The sequence below is a fragment of the Megalops cyprinoides genome, chromosome 3, assembly GCF_013368585.1.
Source record: "Megalops cyprinoides isolate fMegCyp1 chromosome 3, fMegCyp1.pri, whole genome shotgun sequence".
Taxonomy (NCBI): Eukaryota; Metazoa; Chordata; class Actinopteri; order Elopiformes; family Megalopidae; genus Megalops; species Megalops cyprinoides.
Genome location: NC_050585.1, coordinates 31,394,284 through 31,408,135, shown reverse-complemented (window position 1 = coordinate 31,408,135; position 13,852 = coordinate 31,394,284). Strand labels below are relative to the sequence as shown.

Sequence of the window (13,852 nt, the reverse complement as noted above, 5' to 3'; positions counted from 1 at the left end):
CTGATTGGGTGTAGAGTTACTGAAGAGTGGTGTTGTGTCTGATTGGGTGTAGAGTTACTGAAGAGTGGTGTTGTGTCTGATTGGGTGTAGAGTTACTGAAGAGTGGTGTTGTGTCTGATTGGGTGTAGAGTTACTGAAGAGTGGTGTTGTGTCTGATTGTGCGAAGAGGATGCAAAGTGTAAGATCGTGTGCAAGTGTGTTTTTGGAGGAAAGTCTGGGTGAGATTGTTTCTGAGTTTTGTGTCTCATTCCTCAAATAACTCGGGGGCCTATCATGGAGTCTGTGGAGTCTTTCTTTGGTAGTGTGTTGTCTCATTTACAGTAATAGTTTGGCGAGGACACAGTCCAAATCTCTTCAAAGCGTTCCCACACTGTGTCATCCTCGAGAAGAGCATTCGCCTCACTCCACAGCTGCTGCAGTCTGGAGACGAGCTCTGTAGAGAATGATACAGCCTGACTGCTGGCCCAGTCTTCTGCGGATCCCACGCCAGAGGATCACTGTGACAGCCGACGAGCTGCTGAGAAAAGCACTGCTAGGTGTGTTTATGTAAATGTATCGATAATACCCAACCAAAGCCCAGCAGAGTAAATCACACAGGAAATACACAGGAAATTGTGTGGACGCCTCCTGCTGGGAGCTGAACCTTAGGCACCTGGCATGGGAGCACACAGATAGATGCATGCAGGCACAGCTGTTCCCATGCCATGGTAGGTTCGGGGGTTCATCTCCATCCTGCGAGCTGAAATACTTTTCCGGTGTGCTTTGGGGACTCCGAGGTCGTGCTGGAGGTGTGAGATGTTCCTGGATAGAGGCGTAATGGAGCCAGACCGCACTCTGAGGGGCTGTGCGGTGATTAACGCCGAGCGGACACAGAGGGGATCAGTCGTTCCACTCCGTGAGTTTCAGCACCACGGACAGCTCCAGAGAAAGAGACCGTGAGGCCAGGCTATCTCTCCCTCTCACTCCTTCTGTCCCTCTCTCCCTCTCCCCTGCTTGTCTTTCTCTATGTCTCCTTCTCTCACTCTCTCCCTTCCTCATGCTCTCTCTCTCCTCTCTCTCCCCCTCACTTTCCCTCCCTCTTCTTCTCTCTCTCACCCCCCCATCTCTTCTTCTCTCTCTCACTCATCCGTTTCATCTCTGAGGCTCCCTTCTTCCACACGGACTCCCCCTCCTCTTTGAGATCACTGCCATCATTGACTCTTTACTTTCTCTTTCTCACATACCCCTCTCTGTCAGTCTTGACTTTAAAGTTCTCATTTCTTGACTTCTGCCTCCCTCAGCTCTCCCCCCCTGCATTCCACATCAATATGATGATACACATCTCTATATCTCTCTCCTCTTTTCATCTCTCTCTCTCTCCTTCTCCCCTTTTCTGGCTTTTAATGTCAGAGGCGTATTCATCTTGACATGAACAGTTGCTTGGAATGATAAATATTTGATCAGCTCTGTCGTTTTTTTCGAAGGGTAAATACAAAGAGCGGGAATGGAAGAGGGTTTTTTCTATCCCCACTTCTGTTCACATCCTCATTAGCATTTCTGAGTTCTCTGGCCCACCCCACCAGCCGTCACCCCTCTCACCCTTCTCCGGGGTGCATTTTACCGATGTAGATGGGGCCCTGAGGCGGGGTGCGAGGTGGGGCCCGCATCTCTCTCCTTCCTCAGCTGTAGCTTCTTAAGGGTCGGCCCCCAATTAGCGACGGAGCTTCCCCCAGGCCTGTGGTGGTCGCTACGGCACCGTCGTTCCTCTGCGGGGGCGTGGCGGCGGTTACCGCAAGCATTCGGGGAGAGAGGAAGACGTGGCTCGAACGACTCGACCGCCTGACGTCCATCGAAAGGACTGCAGCGCAGATGACGCATTCCTCGAAGAAGCATGAGTTAAAGTCACCATTTGGACCGAGGCAGTGTGCTGGTTATTATCAGACTGGAACCCTACAAGGTGGTCCCTCTTGCAGGGTGCCTGTGAAGCATGCGGAGGGATTTGCACAGGAACCCGATGGTCTCCGAGGAGCGGAGCTGCCCGCCCCAGCTCTGTGTAGTTATAGGAAACTATATATAGCTGTGACAGATGCCTGCATTTGTTCTTCTGTAATAGCTGGGAGTCCTCTGGGAGTTGGTGTGCACCGTGCGCTTCTGACACCCATTGGCTGAGCTGCTGGTATTCCCCTGTGTGGAGAGGAGGGGGCGAGAGAAATGGGTCATACTTCACCACTTCCCCGATCCATGTGTGGAAGCGGGGCTGGATGAGTCAGAGGGAGACACTGCTGAGGTCCTCACCGCTCCTGTTATAGGGTAGATCTGGGGGCGCTGACCAGGGATGCACAGAGGAATTGTAGGGACTCGGGGGGTGGCGTGCAGAAATGGGCATGTAACGGGCTGAACAATCAAACGCTCCCCGCCTTTTTACGTCTGTCCAAAATGCTGGGAGCCCATTGGAACAGTAACTCAGAAACATGGCTGAGAGAGGAGAAGTGAGGCAGCTTTGCTCTGACTCCCTCAGCTTGACCCTGCCCCGTTTCACTCAGCCTTCCCCATCTCTGTCTGGTATCTGAATTTGGGTCACCGTACTTTGCTGTAGAGCGAGGGGAGCGGTGGATAATTAGGCTCTAGAGGTGCACATTCCCTCTAATTTCCCCATATACTCCCACTCTCCTGCTCTTCCTCAGTCTTTCCTTCATCTATCAGGAGGGCAGTGGCGATTTTGCTTTTTACTCATTTGCTTCCCCTTGTCAGAATTGTTGCAGGGTTCTGCTCATCGCCTGTGGATATTGGACGTGCTCGATCTCTCTGAGACACTAACTTGGCTAGTTTGGTTCAGCCACATCTCAGCTGTGTTGGAGTTGACAGACAAGTCCATCCCAGAGAGGCTCAAAATGTGACAACTCTGTATAGCAGAAAACACAGCACTAGATGCCCCATTAGTATATTATGCCATGGCATTTTATAGGAAAACGCAGCACCACAGTGCACTTCTACACAATGGAGGATAACACACTTTAATAAACTGCACCCAGAATTATTATCAGGTGTGTGTCAGCTGAGAGCACTGTGTGTGTGTGCGTATGTGTGTGTGAAAGTGAGTGTGTGTGTGTCTGTGACTGTGTGGTATGTCAGAAGGAGAGAGAGAGAGAAAAAGCTGGAGCGCAAGGACACTTTCATTTCTACTGCCTCTGGCTGCTCCTGCCTTTGCCCAAGTGGCATTTATTTAAAGAGCTCCATCTATACCTCCCCACCTGAGTGCACACACACACACACACACACATACACACACACAGGCACACACACACCTCTCCATTACCCCTAGTGTCCTCATCGCTCAACCTGCTGGATTAATTAAGCTCCCCTCTCCCCATGATCCCGGAAAGCTTTGGAAAGGGGGTCGGCTTTTCACTGGTGGGCATCAAGACGGCAACGCCAGCCGATCCATCACTGGGGCTTCAGGGAGCGAGAGATTGGAAGAGGGAGAAGGGAAAAAGAATATGGAGTGAGAGAGAAGGGAAAAAGAATATATAGAGAGATAGAGGGGGAGAGAGAGAGCGAGAGAGAGAGAGGGGGGAAATTGGGGAGTGAGGAGGGTTGCGAAAGAGGCCAGCTCCCACCTGACCACTGCTATGATTAAAAAATCAGGCAGCTTCTATTATATCACTGACGGAAATCAGGGTTTTAATGTACGGTGTGCTGAGGCGAACAGAGGGAGGGAGGTTAGGGCGGCCGTGGAGAGCAGTATGGGGGAAGAGTGGAGGAGAGTAGTGTTTTGGGGAGCAAGGGGTGGAAAATGACTCTGCTGTGCATTAATAACTGTTACAAGAACAGCATTTCTACCGGAGTGGCTGGCAAACAACACATTTATTTTAATCTCACCGGGGAGGTTTTGTATTTAGATAGATTGATAGTGGTATCATAAGGTACATGAGAGAGGGGCTATGGAGGGATTAAAAAAAGTAGAGAGGGAAGTGTTCTGCGTGGGTGGGGGGGATAGAGAGTGACACTAATTAATGGAGAGGGGGAAGAAAGAGAGGAAGAAGAGGAGAGAGAGGGAGATCTTGTGGGTCTTTGATCAGCCACAACGCCTGCTGAGGCAGAACCGCACCGTCAGCTCAAGGCCCGCCGACTCGCAGCGGCTCAAACGCGAGCTGGGAAACAGAGGGGAGAGCCGGCCGCGGCTCTCTCTCGCCTCCATGACAGACAAGAGCGCGGCACATCCCTGAGGGCTTCAAGCCGTGTGTCTGTCTGTCTGCGTGGGGGGTGGGGCGCTTCGTCACTGTCACGGGGAGGCCTCACCTGTCAGACCGAACCCTTCCCGTCGTCTGGGAGAGGCGGGGGGGGGTGGAGAGGAAGAGGCTCCCGCTTTAGAGATAAAAGAAAGTTTGAGCGTTTGTTTTTTCCTGTGAAGAAGGAATCCGAGTGGCGTGCCCCCTAATTGCTTGCATTACCTATTCTCTCTGGTGTCTCCCCGCTTTGAGCAAGAGGAAGATAGTTTGATACTTGAGGTTTTAAAAGACTCCCTCTCCCTTCGGAGCACTGAGGTGCCGCCGTGCGCGTGGCGGGAAACATTTGCACAAATAATTCTCCCAGGGGCTGGTGGGATTGCCATCACTCCTGCCCACTTTGCCTTCTCTCCCTCACCTCCTGTATCTCCTCGTTCCCTTCTCTCTCTGTCTCTCCCTCTCCCTCTGCACCTCCACCCTCTAAGCTTGGCTGGAGGAGTCACACGCGAATCCAGCTCTCCCCATCTCTCTCTCGCTGCCGCTTTGTGACGGCTTCTCCTCTCATCTCTCACGTGGACCCCAGAGCTTCATACCCCCTTCTCTTCCTCTAAACTCAGGCCGCGAGGCTTTTATCTATTATCTTTAAAGGTGCTGCTTGAAAAGGAGGGGAGCCTTTTTGAATTTCCCACTTCACTCATTTTTCTATACTATCTTGTGTAATAAATATGTGTGAGTGCTCCCAAGTATCTCTTATGTAAATGCTGCAGAATTATGGTGCTTCATTATGAATGCTGTAAGTATATGTTGAGAGCAGAAGTGAGGGGAGGGGGGAAGGAGGAGTATGAGCTAGGACAGGCTGGTTTATTCAGTGCTTTAGACCACATCTGCGCTTTGCAGTGGGACGCCTGTGCCCCACAGCACAGAGCACACAAGTTCCTCTCCAAAGTTCCACCAAACTCAGACTTCTACGAAAGTGAATCTTCCAAACAACAAATAATTAATTTGTTTTTTTAGTATTATTATTCTCCATGAGCTGTATGTGCTTTTATTGCAACAGTGAAAGGAACACACTGCTCTTGTGTCCATTCTCGAGTGCTTTTATCTTCTGCAGTTCGACCTGAAAACGTCTGATTCCTTTCCAAAAGGGCTTGTGATTTGCCACCCCTGACCCCTCTGCTCTGGCTTTCTGTAGCCCTCCAGAAGCATGCAGCATGATTGGTCAAACCAAGTCCATGGTCGAACAGGTCCGAGATTCCCTTGATAACGGTTATGAAATGGAAGTGGAAAATGGGGGAGAAAATAGCTGGAGTGCAAAAGAGGTTAGAGTTCCCCAAGGCTTCTCTGGACTATCATGGCATCAAACAGCCTGTACAACATTCTGCCAATCATAATTTCATCTAATCCCTTTATGGGATTTGATGAAGGAGAACTGGAGGTAGAAGTAAAGGGAGATGGTGAAAAAATATCTGTTTTATTCTGTGTGATGATTGTGTTATGTATTATATTATTATAATATGAACACATACAATATAAATATATGTGTATGTATTCCTGTATCTTGTATTCCAGTTTCCTGCTTCATTTTGTTATACTATGAGTATATGCAAGCCACAAAAAAGGAGTCATTTCCTTACTTCTTAAGAGCTTATAAAGTCTCCATGGAAAGAACAGACATCTCTCGTCTTGTTCCTCTCATCTGTTTAATTGAACCGGAAAGGCAGACTGATCAGAGGCCAATGTTAGCAGACAGAGAACAACATCAGCAGGGAAATTCAGCATGACTGCATCTGCCAACAGAGGAGCAGCTGGAGAGAAGGGGAGGGGAGGGAGCGATGTAGAGAGAGGGAGAGAGAGGAAAAATGGGTGGAAGTGGAAAATGAAGGGGGGGGGGGGGGGGGGGGTACAAGTAATTACTATAGATCCCGGGAGAGAACATGACTGCTCCCTCTAGCTCTTCTTCCATTATTGTCCGTTTCCTCATCATTCATCCTCACCTCTCCCTCGTTCTTCTAGTTCATAGTCTACGTCTTTGGCTCCTTACTGTCAGCTCCTCCGTCTTTGCCTTGCATTGGCTGGTATTACCTCATCTCCCCTTTGGTGTTGTTATGTTCTGTGAAAATGGTCTTCAGAAGCATGAGTGGGCCGTTAATGTGGCTGGACTTGCGCTTTGTGTTCAGGTTGGTCTGGCTGTTCGTTTATCCTCCGCAGGACTTGATTTAGGAGGTGAAATTTTGCCATTCGCTTTGGGTGTGTAGAGCTGCTCTGGAAAGTACGTTCTCCATTTTTGAAGATTTTGTGCCACAATTTGAGCAAACCTTGGCTGGTTTGCCAATGACATCAGAGTTATCAGAGTTATTTCTTAAGTATGATATTGTACAGGATAATCATAAGTTAAAAATATCACACATCAAATTGCAAATTTTTGGTGTATACATATGTAGCAAATAGTTGAAGGTGGCTTGAACATTGCTTATGGCATGTATTAAACTCAATCTGTATGCTAATATTGTTGTCTGGTTGAGTTAAAAATAACAGCGCACATCTTAGACAGTAAACATTTTCTCTTAAACTCATCTGTATAATTGGAATACAAACCAGATATTTATCACTGCCTGTGGACAAACGTGTCCTGTTTCCGCATTTCATGATAAATGTGGCTACCATCACTCGGCCAGCATGTGGCATAGTTGGCTATCATATCAGGAAGTGAGCTAAGAGAAACTGCTCCCACCTATACCTGGAGGTAGTGTAAACGCCATGAAAACCCAGGGTACGTTGAGGTGTATCTGAGTGCAGGCTTGTTCAAACACCCTATCCGGCAAGAGGGTGCTCAGAGTATGCACTAGAAAGTACCCCACTGGGCCATTGTATGTCTAGATGAGAGTAACCATCATTTTTGGCAGGTAAAACACTTCCAGATATGACATTGGCAGACATTACATTTCCTACTTTTTTGCTTGATCTATGCAAATGGTATGCTGTCTTTTTCAGAGAAAAAGTGTTTATTCAGTTTGAAATGAGTCACTGATACCTTAACGGAGAAACATATGGCACTCTCACAGGACTGAGAAGTGCAACAGTTAATGATTACAACAGTCAACGACCAAACTGAGCTCCTAACGTCAAGGTGAGCCCTGCGTGTGGGCATTTCATTTGCTTAGCAGATGCCCTAATCCAGGGTGACTTGAATAGTTTACAGTTGTCACATGATCTCCATTTATACAGCTGGATATTAACGGCTGCAATTCAGGTTAATTATCTTAGCCAAGGGAGCAACATTAGTGGTCCACCTGGGAACTGAACCACCTCTGAGTTACAAGCCCAGCTCCAGGCTTGCCAGTGCACCAGCAACGCATACTGCTGTTACTGTACTGTGGATTTGGTGTTTTTTTTTGACTGCTGTGAGTTTGAGTTACATGTCATGTTTTCAGGGCAGGGACTGTTTGAGTGTGTTTTTGATGGCGGGTTCAAAGCCCTCCCCCAGCACCCCTCACCACACTGGCAGCTTTCGCAAAGCTCTCCCCCAGCTTTATTCCTACTCCTGTGCCCCCCCCCCCCCTTGTATTAGCGGCACACATTCTGGAGCACAGATTCCCACACTGAAGGCCAGGGATTCTTCAGAGGCTGGTCGTTTCAACGGGGGTCCTATGAGAGCATCTGGTTTGCATTGGCAAATTGTCTGTCAGCGAGCGCTGTAGCAAAGCGTAACAAATGAACACTTCTCTCTTTTACTTGGTTCTCCTGCGTGCACCTCTTTATCTGCGTACATCAGTTCAAAGTCAAACTTTTTGTACTATTTTTGTCAGAAGTAAATGAATTCGCTAATCTAATATTTACATCAGTGCAGCTAAACTTGTCTGTTAAAAGTTTAGCTGCACTGATGTAAATATTAGATTACATCTGTGGCACTGATGGTTGTCTTGTTGCATGACTTACACACATAGTCAGTTTCTTTCATAAAAAACTGATAGAAGTACTATTTTCACACACATTAATTTCTTAGTGTTTCCTTTCATTGTTGTGTGTCATATATGCAAGTTTTGTGCCTTTGTCCTTATGGAGGTAGAGCCTTTAATTGTAAAATTGCAGCTTCAAATTCCAGGTAAGTCACTGCCATTTGTGTCCTTCAGCGAAATTCATAACTTAAGTAAACATACAGTCATGTAAAATGTAACCTGGGTAGGTTGCCATGGATAGGGGTGTTTGCTAAGCAAATATCGACAGTAATGAATCCAACACTCCGGCAACCATGTGCTAGTGAATTATGCTGGCTGTGACAGAACATGAGCTCCTCTCTGGCCCAAGAGATCCTCAGTGTGGGCGATCCATTTCACACCCGAAGTTCACCATGTTCAAACGGTGTTTGATATCTCTCCATGCCCTGTGAGAGATTGTAATTGGAGATAGCTTTCAGTGTTGTTCCGCATAGCTGCGGTTTTGGACCGGGGAGACCGTGTTCTTCTCTCCTGGGTCTATCCACCGTTGCCTTTGGCTCCTTGAAATTCAGCGATGTGGGCCTGAGCTCATTTCTGTGTGTTCATGAGTTATGAGGATTACAGTACAGAAGGTGCAGTTGTAAAACTTGAGATTTTAAAGATACTGTTCATAGCAGTGTGCAACAAACAAAGAAGAAAAGCATCCTGAAATACATCATTAATTCACCCTTACCGCTTATTGGCATTTCTTAAGGTATTGCCACTTGTGATGCTACAGGTCTGAGATGAGGCTGTCAAGGCTGTAGCGAAGGGCGAGAGTAGTCACCCCACCCGGCCTTGAACCCGGGTCTACAGGGTACCAAACATGCAACTTTGACCACGACGCCAAAGAGCCGGGCTCGTTGGTATGGCAGTCAGAGCGCATTCTCAACTGTAGTGACGGCACTCCGTCACAAGGGCATAGTCCAGGCAATTACATACCAAAGATGCCAAGCTATATTGATGTCTTTTACCCTCAATAAATCTCTTGGAAGGTGGGGTGTTCTTGGGGCGTTGCCTGCGTTTTGTAACCTGAGTGGCAGGGTCAGGTTTGGGAAGGGGTCAGGAGCAGGTTTAGAGTTACAGATATGGATTTGGAGAGGATCATTTACACATATGACCAACTCAGAGCTCTCGCAATGCCAGTAATTTTCATGCACGGGTTACATTAGCACACACATTTAAGATGAATATAAATGTGAAATGGGGATGTTGTGCGTGTTTCTCTTGGCCAGCTTGCTCATGAACACAGGGGATCGGGTGGGGCAGAGCTCTGTCTCTGTCTCGGATGGTTAGGGATGACACTCCATCAGCGAAATTGATTAGTCTCGTTGCATGGGTAATGTATTGATGATTCCTGCTAAGGGGATAATGACTGTATGGACCGCTGATGGATGCACGGTGTAGCAGAGAACACGTCTGCATTTTCAATCCATTTCCCTGTGCAATTAGACTCAGGACCTGGGTCTGCAGTGACCTGTCAGGACATTAGTATCTGTATAATCCGGTCCCACTTCATCCTCACTGTCCTATACATGGTGTTTAACTGATGCCTGGTCATACATTGATAGCCATTTACAATGATGATTTTAAAAATTAATTAAGATGAGTGGAATTAGTTAGACTGCCTCAGACCTGATAAGTTTTTTTAAAGAAGCATCATCCTGTTTCTTGTCAATAAACTGCTCTCTGTAAACCTGCACATTGTTAGCTAAGCAGTTATTGAATCTCAGTCCATGGTACCATTAAAATGTGTTTGTTTCAGTGGGAGCCCTTGTTGTCAGCTGCTTTGTACAATACAGTACAGTAATGTGGTCAGGTTAGTTCCTCCACACTATTCCAACCCCATGAGGCTGCTCTAGCACCCTCTGCTGGTGGTCTCTGCCCCCTGCACTTTGCCCCTGGCTGGTCCTCCTGGTTTGCTGAGAGTCACGCCCGAACGATTCCTACCTGCCCTGCCCTTTCTGGGACCCAGCCACAGCTTGGGTTGTCCTATTAACTGAGCCTATTGCTCAATCCCACAAGCCCCTGCGGCTCCAGCTGACTGTCTCCATTAGATGATACCCGATCTGTGTAATGGACAGAGCACTGAAACTGAGAGGAGGCGCAGGATATAGGTTTGACTCTGATAATTGCTGTGATCTCTGTGTCCCGCATTCTAAGTGCCTGAACTTGCCCTGTAGAATGCCCTCCCCTCGCCTCTTTCAGCCATTAGATCCACTTTTCCTCTGAGCCAGTAAGTGGTCCTGCTGGTTTTGGCTCAATGACGTGGCTTCTGAAGCTTTTGCAGATGTGAAAGGAGAAGGAAAAATAATAATTAATGCCCTCTGTCCCTCTGAAACACAAACACCCGTCTGCTTGTCTGAAAGGCCTGCCGGTAAGACCAGATAACAGTCAAGCATCAGCAGTAACTGTCTCTTGCTATATATGTGTGTGTGGGTGTGTGTTTGTGTGTTTGTGTGTCCTGCTTCCTCCTTCCCCAGCCTCCTGGAATATTCCTCTTGGCATTCAGTACATCTGGCTGCTCATTGATCACAGGCGGGGGTGTGTCTCTGTCACAGCGGGGGAGCCGGGCTCCATGTGCCAGTGCAGCTTCTGAAGGGTAATGTAAATGTCCCTGCTTTCCACGCACATGGCGATCTGTAGGGAAAGCTAATCAGGCTGCAGCATGGGTGGAGCTGCTGGAGCAGACCCCTGCAGCCCCGTGATGTGAGGCTAAGCAGCCCCCCCACCCACAGGGCCTATGGGTACCCACACATGAGTTCCGAGACCTCTCTGAGGTCTCCAGTGCAGAAAGAAGAACTGCTTTCGGCTCCAGACCTAATTAGGGCTGGTAGATCCATAAGCTGAGTACAACACGTCTTTGGACTTGGGCAGACCAGTTGAGAGTGCCTTGGAGCTGGCACAAATCAATCAATCAATCTGCTTCTGCGTTTCTGCCTTTTCTCCCTGCAACCTCTTGGTTGTTGTGGTGTGATGGTTCGATATTTGAGCTCAGGGCCCAAGTGTCTGGTGGATAAGTACTTACAGTAACTTTTAGCAAATCTCATATCGATGGTACGTCTCTCCCCTTCACTGTCTTGGGTTAATTCCCCATATCATGAAAGAATCAGATTTACATCCAACCCCCAGGACAATAACCCTACCAAAATTCTCTGCTATCACTTAGTAATGTTTAATCCCTTTTGGATATAGACAGAAGCCTCTTTGCTGTCTGGGTTTTGGGATTATGTGTTCTCTTTGTCACTTGCTCGATAAGACTACCCTCACTGCCCCAAGTATTTGCTCATGTTAGTTTAACACGCATCTGATTATTTTACTTCAAATCCCTTTCCCCCTCTTTCTCTTTTCTTTTTTAATCTTTTTATCACATCTTCTCCACTGTGACTGAAATTAGGATTAAAACATCACTTAATTCCCTAAGATCCTTGAAATGTATGGTTTGGTTTGCAGGTGAATGCTGTGCCAAGATTTGTGTTTGTTTTATGATATGAAGTTTTGATTTTACGTCAGTTTCTGTATCTGATATTTCCTTCGGCTATTTACAGTAGTCTGAGGCAGGAAGTTACAGAAATTAGTGTGTGTGTGATCTCTGTGTGTGTGTGTGTGTGCGTGTGTGTGTGTGTGTGTATGTGCGTGGTTGTGCCTGTCAGTGTGTCTGTTAGTAGCCACATGAGGATAGTGGAACTGTCATATACTTTTGGATTCAACTCAATGAACTCTATTCAGTCCAAGTCTGATATAATTGAGGATGATCACAGTATGACTGTCTTCCATTGTTGCCAGGGAACAGATAAAGGATTGCCTTATGTTATTAAAGTAAACTCTCCCTCTGTCTCCACCTCTTTACACAGAGGCGTTTGAGATGGTCCTGCGCCACGGACGGAACTCCACCCTCCAGATGCTGCGGGACGAGTTCCCCGCCCTGAGGGGCGGAGCCAACAGCGCTGTGGCCCAGCTCTTCCTGGACGTCTCCCTCTACATCCTGGGCTCCGACTCCAGGGTGGACGACATGGTGGCCTCCTTCTTCAGCCGCCTCTTCCCGCTGGTGTACCGTCGGCTCCTCCTCCTCGGCGGCGGCAGCAGTGGGGTGGCGATCTCGGAGGACTGCCTCCGTGGGGCGTGGCGGGAGGCGGGGGCCTTCGGCGCCCACCCCAAGCTGATGATGACACGCCTGTCCCGCTCGCTGCTGGCCACGCGCGTCTTCCTGCAGGCACTCAACCTGGGCATCGAGGTGGTGAACACCACCGACCATCTGAGGCTGGGCCGCGACTGCGGACGTGCCCTGCTCCGCCTCTGGTACTGCCCGCACTGCCTGGGCCTGCTGGAGGTTCGGCCCTGCCGCGGCTTCTGCCTGGCCGTCATGCGGGGCTGCCTGGGCGGGGCGGCCGAGGTGCAGCCCCACTGGCTGGCCTACGTGGACGGGCTGGCGGCGCTGGCGGGGGCCATGCGGGGCGAGCAGGACGTGGAGGCGGTGGTGATGCGTCTGCACGCGCTTGTCCGCCTGGCCCTCCGGCACGCCCTCGCCGGCCGGAGCCGTCTCATTGCCATGGTGAGCTGGCGACACGCTCGCATGTTTGAATAAGTGTATGTGTTGGTTTGTGTGTGCTTGTGCGTGTGGAGGCGGGGGAGTGGCCGAAACGTACCTATGATGGCACTCTAAGTATCCGTGTGACAGATGACTAGCCTCACATGTAGATTACCAGTCAAACGTTTGAATGCATGTTTCCCATTGTCTTAATCAGGTGCGTCCAAAGACATTTCATCCATACATTTATGCATAAATGCTTAAAATTTGTTTCTTAAACAAATATCAATAATGAAGTTCATGCCTATGTATGATTTTCTTTCCAAAAAAAATTACTTTTTAAAAATATTTTTTGGCTCCTTTGAGGGTTCTAAAATATAAGATTGTTTTGATTTGTTTAACACTTGATTTGTTTGTCACTGCGTAATTTCATAGTTCTGATATCTTTACTATTATTCTAAAATGTGGAGAATAGTAAAAATAAAGAAAAACATATGCTAAGAGTAGGTGTGTCCAAACTTTTGACTGGTACTGTACATATGCAGGCTCCTTCTCTCTGACAGCGAAATACAACCAAGGTAGGTTATTAGCTCTTTCCATGCTTGAGTTTCTCAGAAAGAGCCCCTTAGGCTGGCCGGCAGAAGATCTGGGCCCCTTCTCTCAATAAAGTGTAAAACGAAGTCCAACACATTCCAGAAGCAGTAAACTGGTCCTGTTTGCTCCCCGAAAGCTTGAGAAGCAGGGACAAAGCCCTCTTAAAATATTTACCAGCATGTGCACCTCTTTTCTGAGGTTGTTATGGCTGCTGTTTAATATGTGCTTCTTTTTCACATTCTCTCCTTCTGGGTGATAGTGACCGGACGTGCCTTCTTTAGGTGTGGCTGCCTCATGGCCCATTTTTTATTACCACATGCTTTGCCTTCACTCTGTGCGTGTGTGTGTGTGTGTGGAGTGTGTGTGGAGTGTGTGTGGAATGTGTGTGGAATGTGTGTGGAATGTGTGTGGAGTGTGTGTGGAGTGTGTGTGGAATGTGTGTATTTGTTGCTTTAGGGCAAATCTGTTGTGAGTCTGAGTGTGTAAGGTTTTGGTGTGGACAACTATATGTATGAGCATGTGTCACTGCTTTCTCACTAATTAATATATGC

General features: G+C 48.1%; 1 protein-coding gene across 1 annotated transcript in view; it reads left to right on the top strand.

Annotated features, from left to right (window-relative positions):
* Positions 1-13,852, top strand: part of LOC118775594 (glypican-3-like) — a 74,353-nt gene that overhangs the window by 23,380 nt on the left and 37,121 nt on the right. The window contains exon 3 of the mRNA XM_036525581.1: positions 12,034-12,731. Coding sequence (XP_036381474.1) covers positions 12,034-12,731 — 698 coding nt within the window. The remainder of the gene's footprint in view (positions 1-12,033; positions 12,732-13,852) is intronic.